Source organism: Barbus barbus (assembly GCF_936440315.1).
Source record: "Barbus barbus genome assembly, chromosome: 11".
Taxonomy (NCBI): domain Eukaryota; kingdom Metazoa; phylum Chordata; class Actinopteri; order Cypriniformes; family Cyprinidae; genus Barbus; species Barbus barbus.
In genome coordinates, this window is record NC_136739.1 from 12403817 (window position 1) to 12417062 (window position 13246).

Genomic DNA, 13246 nt, shown 5'->3' on the forward strand with positions numbered 1-13246 from the left:
ATGTGTGAACTGAATTTGGTTGAAGCATAATGTGTTACAGTAAAGTTAAGAATTTTTCATAATAAAAAATCATAAAAAATGTGCCAAAGCAATTATGTTCAAAATGAGTGTTGTAGTATAACTATCAGGAGATCATTGATATGTGCAGTAAATATGGTGAAAGTACAGTGTGTTACAGTAAAGTTATTAATAATTATGTCCAATAACGGTGAAGTTATTAACATTTTTTCATTATAAAAAATCCTAAAAAAAAGCAATCAATTTCAAAATGTGTGTTGTAATATACTTAGCAGGAGAGCAGTTATGTGTAAACTGAATTTAGTGAAAGTACAATGTGTTACAGTAAAGATATTAACCATTTTGCATAATAAAAATTAATAAAAAATGTGCCAAATCAATGAATTTCAAAATGAGGGCTGTAGTATAACTAGCAGAAGAGCAGTGATGTGTGAACTGAGTTTGGTGGAAGTACAGTGTGTTACAGTAAAGTTATTAACTATTTTTCATAATAAATATGAATAAAAAATGTGCCAAAACAATTACTTTCAAAATGAGTGTTGTAGTATAACCAGCAGGAGAGCAGTTATGTGTAAATTGAATTTGGTGACACTACAGTGCGTTAGTGTAAAGTTATTGAGTATGTTATTAGTAAAAACAACATTCGCGGTTGGCACTTTGCAGACGGTCCCTTAGGACGTGTCTCTCAGACGCCAGCGCGTTTAGATCAATGTATTTTATACAGAGCGGAGGAAACCTTGTTTTGAGGACACCTCGCTTATAGCTCGTTTTCTACATCACTAAAAAAGAAAAGTGGCGTCATTTGTGTTTTAAAAACGATTTGCTCTCGAGTTATTGATCCGGAAAAGTCGAATCTGTCAATATCTTGCCAACTTTACGCTAAAGAGCCCTTGCGGTACCGCCAGGGCACCTCCATCAGGGGGGCATTTGAATTTCTGGGGGGGGGGGCACAAATTACGTTATGTGTGTGTGTGCTTCCTGTGGGAAGCGTGCAAATTGCAATCTGTGCAGTTGCTGATGCTGCTAAAGTGTGCAAGCGCTTTCTACCGCGATGTTTAATCGGTTTCACTTTCGCTTTCACAAGGGAAGGGGTGTGTGGCCAAGTATGGTGACCCATACTCAGAATTTGTGCTCTGCATTTAACCCATCCAAGTAGTGAACATACGACCTTCAGGTTACAAGTCCAACTCTCTATCCATTAGGCCACGACTGCCCCACAATTGATCACGTTCAGCAAGGAATGGAGAGGATGGAAAGTGGGGGGCACAGTAACTCATTTGGGGGGCATGCGAATGGCGCCGGCCCTGCCTTGCTGTGCGATATGAACGATATCGTGAACGTGGACGTTAAAATCAGTACCGCCGCTCCCTATATGCAGAGTACGCAGTTTGCGTAGGGCACCATCCCAGTTGCTCAAAAATAAAAAGTGACCGTGACCGCTCACACCTCATGTTTGTGGCTGAATGCCGATGATCATAATTGATTTACAAAAATGTTTGACTTTGACCTGGAAGTTTGAAGTTTGCACAAGTTGTTGTGTAGTTTTGTAGTTTTAGTGTTTATAGTTGTGAGAAAATGGTGAATTGTTTCATGAATTGTGTGTTAGCAATCGAGAAAAACTGTAACACACTGGAATATACTGTCAGTTACTGAAAAAAAATCACTCACTCACTCACTCACTCACTCACTCACTCACTCACTCACTCACTCATTCAGCATCCTCAGCCAAATTGCATTACAGTATTGGTAGTGTTCTAATTTGTTATAGCAGTTTCTTAGTCTTCTGACAAAAGATTTTCTTTTCCTCCCCTGGACATTCATCTCTCAGTTATGCAAAAATAGAGTACACGTAAGGACTACTTGGCTACAAATCAATTCAACAGTAAAGAGTTTGAGGGTGTACACTACAGTATTTACTGTACATAGAATAATGAAAGTTGTCTCATCTGAAGTACTGCTGCTATGTACTGTAAATTATATTGTATGTGTCAGTAGTATTGAAACCTTGTAGATGAGCCTGTAGGCCAACTTCCCTCATGGTCAGTCCATGCAGAAGAACATGGTCAACCATAGTGCTTTGTATTTCATCAGGAACAAATGACCTTTGACCTCATCCCCTTCATTTTTCTTTTCTCCTCTGATTCCTGTTTGTCTCCCACCACCAGGATTAATTTTCCAAAACACAATCATCTGTGCTTTGATCTGGGCACCAGCTTATCTTTCCAACAGAGATCACCCAGACAACATTAAGGCCAGAAGCTGTGGTGTGGGCTACAGAAGGCCCTCATTATTGAGCTGACTGTGCCATGGGAAGAGGGAATACCAGCGGTGCAGTTCAAGCGGCTCAAGTACTCTGATCTGGCAGCAGAGATGGACCGCGACCATCCATCCAGTAGAAGTTGGATGCAGGGGCTTCGTGGGAAAGTCCGCAATCCAGCTTCTTCGAGCAGGTGAGACAGCTGGGATAAGCCTGAGGCGAGCCATCAAGGAGCTGGCGGAGGAGGAAGAGAAGGCAATCTATTGGTTGTGGCTACAGAGGAGGGACAGGAATTGGGGCTCGGGCAGCTGCAGGGGGTGGCGGGGAGACGTCCCCACAAGCCAGTTTTGCCTGGGTAGGGGCGAAACATCCGTGAACGGTGGAACCAGCTGATGACCCTGCAGCTGACCCAAAGGTGCACTGGAGGAGGTGCGGCAGGCAGAAATGTCAAGCAGGAAAGAGCACCTGCATATTGAAATGGAGTGCTCTTGTTCATATCATCCTTAGATTCTGACCTGTGTGTCATCAGTTTTGCTACTGAATGTTCACACATGGCTGTTTGAGTTCATTTTGTGTATCTTGAGGCAGTTATATTGTGTGTTTGTGTATTCTGAATTAGAACATGGTTAAACCTGTGCACAATTATGACATTTTTGTGTCGAGTTTTGCAGAAAACACTGAGCAAATTGGAACGTGTGTGAAAACAGGTGAAATGTGTTAAAAGTTTTGAGAAAAGTGTCTTTGTTTTGAGAACTGTATGATTGTTTTGGAAAATTGAGCCAAATTAATCAGTTAGCTATAGTGTGCTAGCAATCGAGAAAAACTGTAACAACAATCATAAAATTAATAGAAAATCAAATTCACATGAAAATCAAAAGCACAAAATCAAAAGATCACATGCTTGTATATAAATCAAATATATAACCACCACTATATACTGATTGCAAACAGCAACACAGAAGTGGCATCCATCTATAGATGGATGAAGACTGCTTTCTGATTGAAGAGTTGTGCAAATGAGTTACATGTGCTTTAGAAAATCATATTTATGCAAGTACTTTCTATTTGATGTAAACAGATATTATCCTTTTTGTTCAGCACAGTTAATCCAATAGAGTTTGGGGACTTTCAATGAGATATGTGGTAATTGTTTTGATAAAGGGTGTGAAGAGACCAAGAGTGTAAAAAAATTTACAAGAGAACACTTCTGCTGTGCTAAGAAGGGGATGATGCAGATCTATGGATCCCAGTTTCATTAAGCATGTCTTAGCAAATAAGAAAAACTGTAACATGTTTATATCTGTAAAAGTGGTGCAGGATATAGTTTCTACTCTATTTGCTGACTTTGAAAACCTCACAAAGATCATAAGAGGTTCTTCTCTGTTATCGAACTACCAAAGTATTCTTGATTCGTTCTCATTATAAATGAGCAAAAAAGAGAATAATGTTATGTCTCTGACTGTGAGACATCACTATGTTTGGAAAAGTTGACTTAGACTGCTTAAACCTTGAGGGAATTTGTGTGTGTGTGTACTTTTGATGTATACAATATTCCCTGTTGAAGAACTTTGCAATAAATGTATTTTCATGGTGTATTTGTGCATCTACAGCTGAATGTTTTATAATCAAATGATATCTCCCAAGGGTAACATGTAAAACATTCTTTCCTAAATCCAGACCATTCATTGAGTGATAATTCAATGTAGGTGGAAATTCGATTGCACTACTTGTTGATGTGATGACACATGGACTGTGAAAAGGCCTAATTCTAATGTCACATCAAAATGTTATTTTAACAGTGAAATATCTCGTTATCACAGGAAAAACTTTGTTTTTATGACACAATATGTCATTTTGAGAAAATATACCAAATTAACAACACATTATCTTATTACAGCAGAAGCATATCGTTATTACAAGAAAATGTGTTGTTGAAGAAGAAGAAGACTTGGATTACTAGAAGACAAAGAGCTATCATTGCTGAGGATCACTGAAGTAGGTTAGGATACTTCCAGGTAAGTCTCTAGGTAGGCAAGTGTATGTTCTTTTGACATTCCAGACAACTACTGAAGGTTTGCACGCTATTATGCTCGTGATGAGAGCTGATGAGTTGCAGGTGCATGTGATTAATACTCTTGGTCACTTGCTGCGTTCAAGTCCTCCTGGGACGTTCTTATGAGTTGAGTAATTACGATGTCAGGTGCGTTCAAATTACTTTGGTTGGAACATTATGGCGATTTGACTTTTCTACATTTTCTACAAAACTCTACTTTTTTTTTAACTCTATATCAATAAAATGATGAATAACGAATGTGCATTGTGTTTTTGCTCTTTTCTGTTTTTATTCAATTTATGAAGGTGGTATAAACCCAATCATTATATATTCTATGATACTTATACAATAATATAATATTTTTTATATGGAACATATAGTTTTATTGTACAATACAAAAAAGTAATCATTTTATTCATTTCAACAAATTTACCATCCAAAGACTGCAGATCCAAAGACTGCAGATATGCAGTGACTGTATTTACCATCAATACAGTCACTGCATATCTGCAGTCTTTGGATCTGCTGTAATGTATCTGTTTCTGTTTAGTTTCCTTTCTGCCCATATTTGGTTCTTCCCGTTTTGGTTCATGACCCAGTTCTGTTAATTAGTTATATGCATCACCTGTGTTTGATTAATTATCTAGTTTGCTCCTTTGTTTCCTGTTTCTTTATAAGTCCTCAGTTCTGCCTTTATGTTTGTCGGATATTAAGTTGTAAATGGTTTGAAGTGTGTTGATGCTATTAAATATACCTTTTTGTTATCCTTTTGTGTGGGCGCCGATTACTACAACCACCGACCGTGACATCTGCAGCCATTGCATCCAACAGTTTTTCTCTAATACGCCCCCAACTCTGAAGGCTTAATGACAATTTTGAGTTTCCCACTTGTAATAATGACTTTGTGGTGCTGTTCATGTGCATTCAACTGGTAAATACTGGTAAATCTATCTGTCATGACCTGAATGCACCAACTGTTTTTGCTTTTCAATCGGGGCTGGTGCTGGAGCCCAACCACCATTTAAGGTCATATTTAAAAGAAAACTAAATTATATATATATATATATATATATATATATATATATTAGGGCTGGGTATTGTGACCAATTCTGCGATTCGATTCGATTCTTATTTTTATGGTTTCGATTCGATTCGATTCGATTTCGATTTCGATTTCGATTCGATTCGATATCGATTAGCTATCAATATTTCATTTAAAATGTTAGTTTTGCAGACATGGGATCCATATTTTGATATAAATGCTGGTAACTGAAACTCTCCTACTTAAGTTTATTACGGAAATACACATCTACATTAATAATAGGGTGCACACAGTTGTTTTTTTTAGTGGAGCAATTCGAAAGATAAGTGAAGTGACATTCAGCCAAGTATGGTGACCCATACTCGGAATTCGTGCTCTGCATTTAACCCATCCAACGTGCACACACACACACACACACACACACACACACACACACACACACATACACACACAGCAGTGAACACACACACCGTGGCCAAGCCTCGCTCTGGGTGAACCGCCTTCTTGATCATGGTGTCTCCCCTGCCAGGTAAGTATATCTATAGATGGTGACACCTTCATGACAAGAGGTGAATATTCATATCCTCTTACGTGAAGCACGCGCACATTAAGAATCGATTCGGGGATTTCCCGAATCGATATCGTTGCTTTAAACTGAAGATCGATTAAAATCTGAGAATCGATATTTTTTACCCAGCCCTAATATATATATTGTGACGAGTCGGCTGCCTCCCCCCTGTCCATCATCACCACCCCGTCCCGTATTCGCCGCCCTTCACCAGGCTCCCGACTGGAGTGGGTGTGTGAGAGAGGAGGGGCGCTGAACACCCAGGGCTGGCGGCGTGTGATGAGGCGCAGCTGATGTGAATAGAGCCCCTTCCCTGGACCCTTCCCTGACGAACACTACCCTCCTTCACTAGCCCCGCGGCACAGCGAGGACACCAGGTTCCCCATTCCTTTGGACACTTTTTTTTCCCTGGACACTTTATTTTTCCCCTTTATTTGTTTAATAAAAACCTCTCCGAGGCGTGACGCCACACCCACTGTGTCTGTCGTTTGCTCCTCCCGCCACAGTGGTGGAGAATGCGGACTCCACCACTGTCTCCTTGGCTGAGGGTAATTTGGGCAAGGGAATAAAGTGGGCCGCCTTCGAGAATCGGTCCACCACGGTTAAAACTACCGTGTTAACCTGAGAGGGTGGGAGGGCGGTGACAAAATCTAGAGCGATATGGGACCAGGGTCTCGAAGGGACCGGCAGCGGTTGAAGGAGCCCATCTGGGGGTCTATTGGAAGTCTTACCAGTGGCACAAACTGAGCAAGCCAAAACAAAACTGTGAACATCACGAGCCATAAGTGGCCACCAAAATCGTTGCTTGACTAAAGATGTAGTGCGACTGACTCCTGGATGACAAGCCACATTGGAACAATGACCCCACTGAATAACGTTGGACCGTAATCCCTCCGGCACAAATAACCGGTTCGGTGGGCAGCCGACCGGAGGCGTTACCCCTTGTAAGGCTGTTTTGACCTTCGATTCGACCTCCCATGTGAGTGTGGAGACAATTAGTGTCTCTGGAAAAATGCACTCGGGAGTAGACGGGCGATCGGAACGGTCAAAAATACGTGATAAGGAATCGGGTTTGATGTTCTTGGAACCCGGGCGGTACGAGAGAGTGAAATCAAAACGTCCGAAAAAAAGTGCCCACCGAGCCTGCCTGGAGTTCAATCTTTTGGCAGTTCTAATGTATTCCAAGTTCTTATGATCGGTCCATACGATAAAAGGTACCCCCGACCCTTCTAACCAGTGACGCCATTCCTCTAATGCTAACTTGACAGCCCGAAGGGCATGACCAAGTATTCAAAGTGCCCCCTAGGGGTGTTAAAAGCAGTCTTCCACTCATCCCCCTTCCTAATGCGGACCAAATGATAAGCATTACGTAAATCCAATTTTGTGAAAATAGACGCTCCCTGCAATCTCTCGAAGGCTGAAGACATTAACGGCAAAGGATAAGTATTCTTTACCGTGATGTTGTTCAGTCTCCGGTAATCAATACAAGGTCGCAGGGACCCGTCCTTCTTCCCCACAAAAAAGAACCCCGCCCCCGCTGGAGAAGAGGAGGGACGGATGAACCCTGCTGCTAGAGAATCAGAAATATATTTCTCCATAGCCTCTCTCTCTGGAACAGAAAGTGAATATAACTTGCCCTTAGGCGGAGACGTACCTGGCAGTAACTCTATAGCACAGTCATAGGGACGATGTGGAGGGAGAGAAGCAGCCCGAGACTTACTGAACACCTCCTTCAGGTCGTGATACTCCGTGGGCACGTTTGACCAATCCACTGCCTCCTCCTGAAACGTAGAAACATAAACAGACGGACAAGCAGACATAAGACAAAACTCATAACATTTACTGCTCCACTCCCATACTGTTCTCTGCTGCCAATCGATTCTGGGGTTGTGCTTGATGAGCCAGGGGTGACCTAAAACAATGGGTGCGAGGGGGGAGTCCAGAATATAAAAGGAGATGGTTTCAGAGTGGTTGCCAGATACAATGAGTGTGACGGGTCCGGTGGTGAAGGAAATGATGGGAAGGGCTTGGCCATTGAGGGCGTGAACTGCGATGGTCTGTGTGAGGGGTCGAAGGGGAACTTGAGTCCTATGTGCAAAAGCAGAGTCCATGAAATTACCCTCAGCCCCAGAATCCAGCAGTGCGTGACAGTCCTGAGTGTGGGCTGACCATCGTAGTCTTACCGGGAGGAGTGTAGATGTCGATGAGGTCTTCTCAGCGGAGATCCCACCCGACAGTAGCCTCAGACCTACTGTCGGGCTTGCCCCCTTAGCTGGACAGTTGTGGGCGAAATGTCCTGCCGTGCCACAGTACAGGCACAAGCCCTGGGATCTCCGCCTCTCCTTCTCCTCCCGGGAAAGCCGAGCTCGCCCGACCTGCATGGGCTCGTGATCGTAGACGGGACTGACCGCGTCCCTGCCGCTGGCTCGTGGTGTAGACGTCTCCCCGGGAAGCCGAGCGGGTAACCTCCGCTGCTCGACTCGAGAGAGCCGGGAGTCTACACGCAACGCCAGATCGACAAGCCCATTGAGTGTGGGGGGTAGGTCCAGGGCATAGATCTCCTTCTGGACGCGATCAGCCAGCCCATGCAGGAACATATCCCACTGCGCCTCCTCGTTCCACTGACACTCTGCCGCCAAGGTCCTGAACTCAATGGAGTAGTCAGAGACGGATCTCTCCCCCTGCCTCTCTCCCAGCGACCGCGCGGTCAAACACTCTCTTCATCTCGGCGGAGAGTGTCTGAAACGAGGCGCAGCATGGATCCTGGTTCTCCCACACCGCTGTTCCCCATAATGCTGCTCTCCCAGTCAGCAGCGTGAGCACGAACGCCACCTTGGTCTGCTCGCTGGCAAAGGTCTTGGGCTGCAGGGAGAAATGCATAGCACAGCGAGTCAGAAAGGCACGGCAAAAGTTCGGCTCACCGCTGTATAGTTCCGGAGTTGGTAGGCGGGGCTCTGACTGGGAGACGCTCTCCGGTGGTACGAAGGGAGCTGGCGGTGTGGGTGGCGCAGCGGGACTTTGCAGATGTTGCACTTGCTGGGTGAGCTCAGACACCTGCGCCACAAGAGCACGAATCGCCTGTCCCGACTCCTTCATGCTCCTTTCCTGGGCATCCATCCGAGAGACGCTGGATCTTAGAAAATCCTCTCGTGAAGAAGTGGTTCCACCTGCTGCTTCCATGTAGGTCAGATCGTTCTGTCACGACAGGAAGGAGGAAGCAGAGATGCAGGTGAAACAAGATTTTTATTAGTCAGATGACATGAATACAGCACAGTCTCTCGGATGGGATGGTGACGCAGGGACAAGATGGACAGCGTGCTGATGATGAGTGGTGACGGTGAATCCAGTGACGGTGAATATCCAGATGACGAAAACCACGAAGACTCCAGACAGACGAGGACCAGGAACAATGAAGCAGACGATACACGAAGCACGATACGGAGGACATCAAACAACGATCTGACAAAGACAGGAGAGTGCGGTGAGACTTTATAGGTGAGTGGATTGGCAGCAGCTGGTGCGGGTAATGAGATCAGCTGGCGCGCTGATGAGCACTGAGCGGCGACGCCCACTCACACATACACACACACACACAGAGAACAACAATGCTCGAGACATGAAGAAACCAGTGAATTCATGAACCGTGACAGTCGAGTCCCCCAGAGAGGCCGGGACCATAGCAGATGGAAGGAGATGGAAGCAAGAGACACCGCCGCCACTAGCTCGCCCGGCCCCAGGAGGGGAGCGCGTGCGGCCACCGGACTCCGCCCCTTCCCTGGACCCTTCCCTGACGAACACTACCCTCCTTCACTAGCCCCGCGGCACAGCGAGGACACCAGGTTCCCCATTCCTTTGGACACTTTATTTTCCCTGGACACTTTATTTTTCCCCTTTATTTGTTTAATAAAAACCTCTCCGAGGCTTGACGCCACACCCACTGTGTCTGTCGTTTGCTCCTCCCGCCACAATATATATAAAAGTTGGCACAAAAGGTGCAGGTGCTTGAGCACATCTTGGGTTCTGTTTGTGCAGATATTGTAGGGTCTGAGCCAAATCTGGTCCAAATCCATGATCTTTATGTGTTCTGGATCTGTCACACCGTTTTGTGGCTCAGATCTGGAGCCTGTGATACCTCTGGGGTGAATCCAGTGTGGGGTCAGTTTGTCATATGGGTATTCAAACACATTTTAAAACTAAGAAAGTATGTTGTTTTATTATGTAATAATGATTCTGTTCTGTTGGACAAATGTCATATCCAAAACTCAAGAGTAACACCTTTTAAGCTTACTTTTTCCAATTTAAGTTTCCCTTCTTAAATTACAAAGAAGTAATAATAATAATAATAATAATAAAATAAATAAAATAAAAAGATAGCATTATTTGTGCTCATTTAATAGTGACAATTTGGTGGTCGTAATTATAATATGTTTAATATTTAATTTTACACTTATTATTTTATGTTTTATGATTTTATATTATTGTATGGCTGATGCAGGGCGCATGTAAACCGCTCATGCACCCTGATCTTGCGAGCAACCACGCCCTTGATGATGTCGTCAGATAAAAGCTGTTTTAAAGCAAGGCTATGCAGCGCGCCAAAGAGGAGACCAGAGGTGTTTTTTAAAGGATGTCAGTGGAGGAGAGGCTTCACCACGCTGAATAGGCCAAATAAACTGCTTTCATGGGAAAATAAACATCTTATTATTTAATTTAATGAATCAGCCTGTAATGTAAATCATCAATATAACGTTACTTGCCATTAAACATTTGTGTCGGATTGATCTATATGCTATTCTATATCAGAAGTTACGGCACTGTTAATTAATTTAATATGCGCAAAAAGTGATTGACTTTTGCTTCAATGACGTTGCTGTAATTAGTGTGATTGGTAATCAAGGCAGACATGAATGTTCCAAGTTGACCGTTACGCTTTCTCCGATGGTAGAGCCGCGGAGGTTGATATCTCCCGAAATTTAGACCATCTCTGCTCAAACACGAAACAACAGGAAGACAGAACCGGAAATAGTAGAAGAACAAAGGAAATGAAAGTGTGTGAATCCACTATACATTATTTTTGCAATTTCAAAAGAAAGTATATAATGTGTCAGTATTTAAAAAAGTATTATGTGAGAAAGGGCAATAGAACCTGTAAAAAATAAATAGCGGGATGTCTCTGGGAGAACAGATGAGAAACAACTGATTAATCAATATCACGCAAGCATTGCAAAATGTATGTAATAGCAAGGATACTTACATCAGTTGCTTTGTTTCACCTAGGTAAGTTTGCCATTTATATTTGCTCTTCTGTTTAAAACTTGTTGATAAGTGTTGTTAGATGAAAAATTATCATTTGGGCTAACGTTATAGTTTATTGTGACATGAGGCACACAATGTAAAATGTAAAAGGGGTTTTCCATGGCAAATCAACAAACTCACAAAACAAAACTTTCCTAGCTGAATTTTTATTATTCTGTGAATATGTGTGCTATTTTTGTTTCAAAATTGTCATTTTTTACCATAAATATACAATTTATTTAATACAACCAACATTATTTGTTTTGACCTCTTAAAGTATAAGTTGAAACGTTCCAATGTTTTGGTAATACTAAGTTAATACTTATTAAGTTTAGTAATACTAAAATAAGCTATTCTTCTTTATTTTGATTCAGTGCAAATATATTGTGTGTGTAATTTTTTTCAACAAAATAAAAAAAAAAATACATTTAATTTATGATTATATTTATTTGTCCAATTACATTTGTGCCCCTGAAAATGGGGGGACTGTGTATAAAATGGTTGTGTATAAAAGCATTTTATGTTATATTTTTGTTCAACCCCTTGAATTAAAGCTTGAAGTCTGCACTTCAATTTAATCTTGATTGTTTTATTTTTAATTAAGTTCTGGTGGGATACAGAGCCGGAATTATTAAATTTGTGTCAGTGTCCAAATATAGACAGTTAGGTCCATATATATTTGGACAATGGACACTGACACAATTTTCATAATTTCGGCTCAGTGTGCCACCAGAACAGAATTAAAATGAAACAATCAAGATGAAATTGATTGTTTCATTAACAACATAAACTGCACACACCCATTCCGAAATTTTAAAGCAGTTATGTTTATTTTTGAAAACGTACATTTCCAATAAGTAACCAGATAAAGCCTCGTTCAGACTGTCAGCCCAAATCCGATTTTTGTGCAAATCCGATTGAAATCCGATCATATTTAGATAAAGCCTCGTTCAGACTGTCAGCCCAAATCCGATTTTGTGCATATCCGGATGGAATCTGATTTGAATAACTGACTGTCCACACAGCGTATAGCAACTGTTCATATCCAATTTGTGCGTCCATATGCACTCTTCATATGTCGGGGAAGTCGTGGCCTAATGGTTAGAGAGTTGGACTCGTAATCCAAAGGTTGCGGGTTCGAGTCTCGGGCCGGCAGGGATTGTAGGTGGGGGGAGTGAATGTCCAGCGCTCTCTCCACCCTCAATACCACGACTGAGGTGCCCTTGAGCAAGGCACCGAACCCCCAACTGCTCCCCGGGCGCCGCAGCATAAATGGCTGCCCACTGCTCCGGGTGTATGTTCACGGTGTATGTGTGTTCACTGCTGTGTGTGTGCACGTTGGATGGGTTAAATGCAGAGCACGAATTCCGAGTATGGGTCACCATACTTGGCAGTATGTCACTTCACTTCACTTCACTCTTTCATTTTTACTGAATGTGCATTGGTTTCTATGGTAATGCTGTTGCTTTGTTATGCCTATGCTAAAACAACAGTAACAGCAATACAGTTTGCAATACAGATGTTGTCTTACCTTTGCGGTTGCGCTGTAGTACTATTATATTTCGTCTTGTGAGGCAGTGGCAGAAAAGCAGGAAACTTCAATGTGTGGCTTTATTCCGTGCTGCCATTTTTTTTTTTTTTTTTTTGTTCTCCGCTAGTTTCAAAACACAAAGAGGTGTTCTAGCAGTATATATTTTTTCCCGCTCGACTTGCACTTCGCAACGACACAAGCTTGTTTCTGCAAAGATGTTCAGCATGTTTTCTGCAAAAAACGTCTGATGTGTTTTTATGGTTTACGTGGCTTGAGGACGTGAAAAACTACGCTAAATCCGATCTGACCGGTCAGGATTTCCAGAAATGCGATTTAAATGGGATTCCAAAACACATACGAATGTAGCTCAAAACGTATTTGCACAAATCTGATTTCATGTAGTTCGTTGCTGTTCAGACTATCTAAATATTATCGGATATCAATCGGATTTGCACAAAAATCGGATTTGGGCTGAGAGTCTG

At 42.5% G+C, this 13246-nt stretch overlaps 1 protein-coding gene across 4 annotated transcripts in view; it reads left to right on the forward strand.

Moving 5' to 3' along the window:
- The first annotated feature begins 10903 nt into the window (after positions 1 to 10903).
- crfb2 (cytokine receptor family member b2) overlaps positions 10904 to 13246 on the forward strand; it is a 48661-nt gene continuing 46318 nt past the window's right edge. For 2 of the 4 annotated variants that reach the window (XR_013784843.1, XM_079427938.1), the window contains exon 1: positions 10904 to 11215. Coding sequence is in view for 1 of the 4 variants with exons in the window: in XM_079427938.1 (XP_079284064.1) it covers positions 11167 to 11215 (49 nt within the window). In the remaining 3 variants the exon portion in view is untranslated. The remainder of the gene's footprint in view (positions 11216 to 13246) is intronic. The other 2 variants (XM_079427940.1, XM_079427939.1) reach the window with 2 other exon arrangements.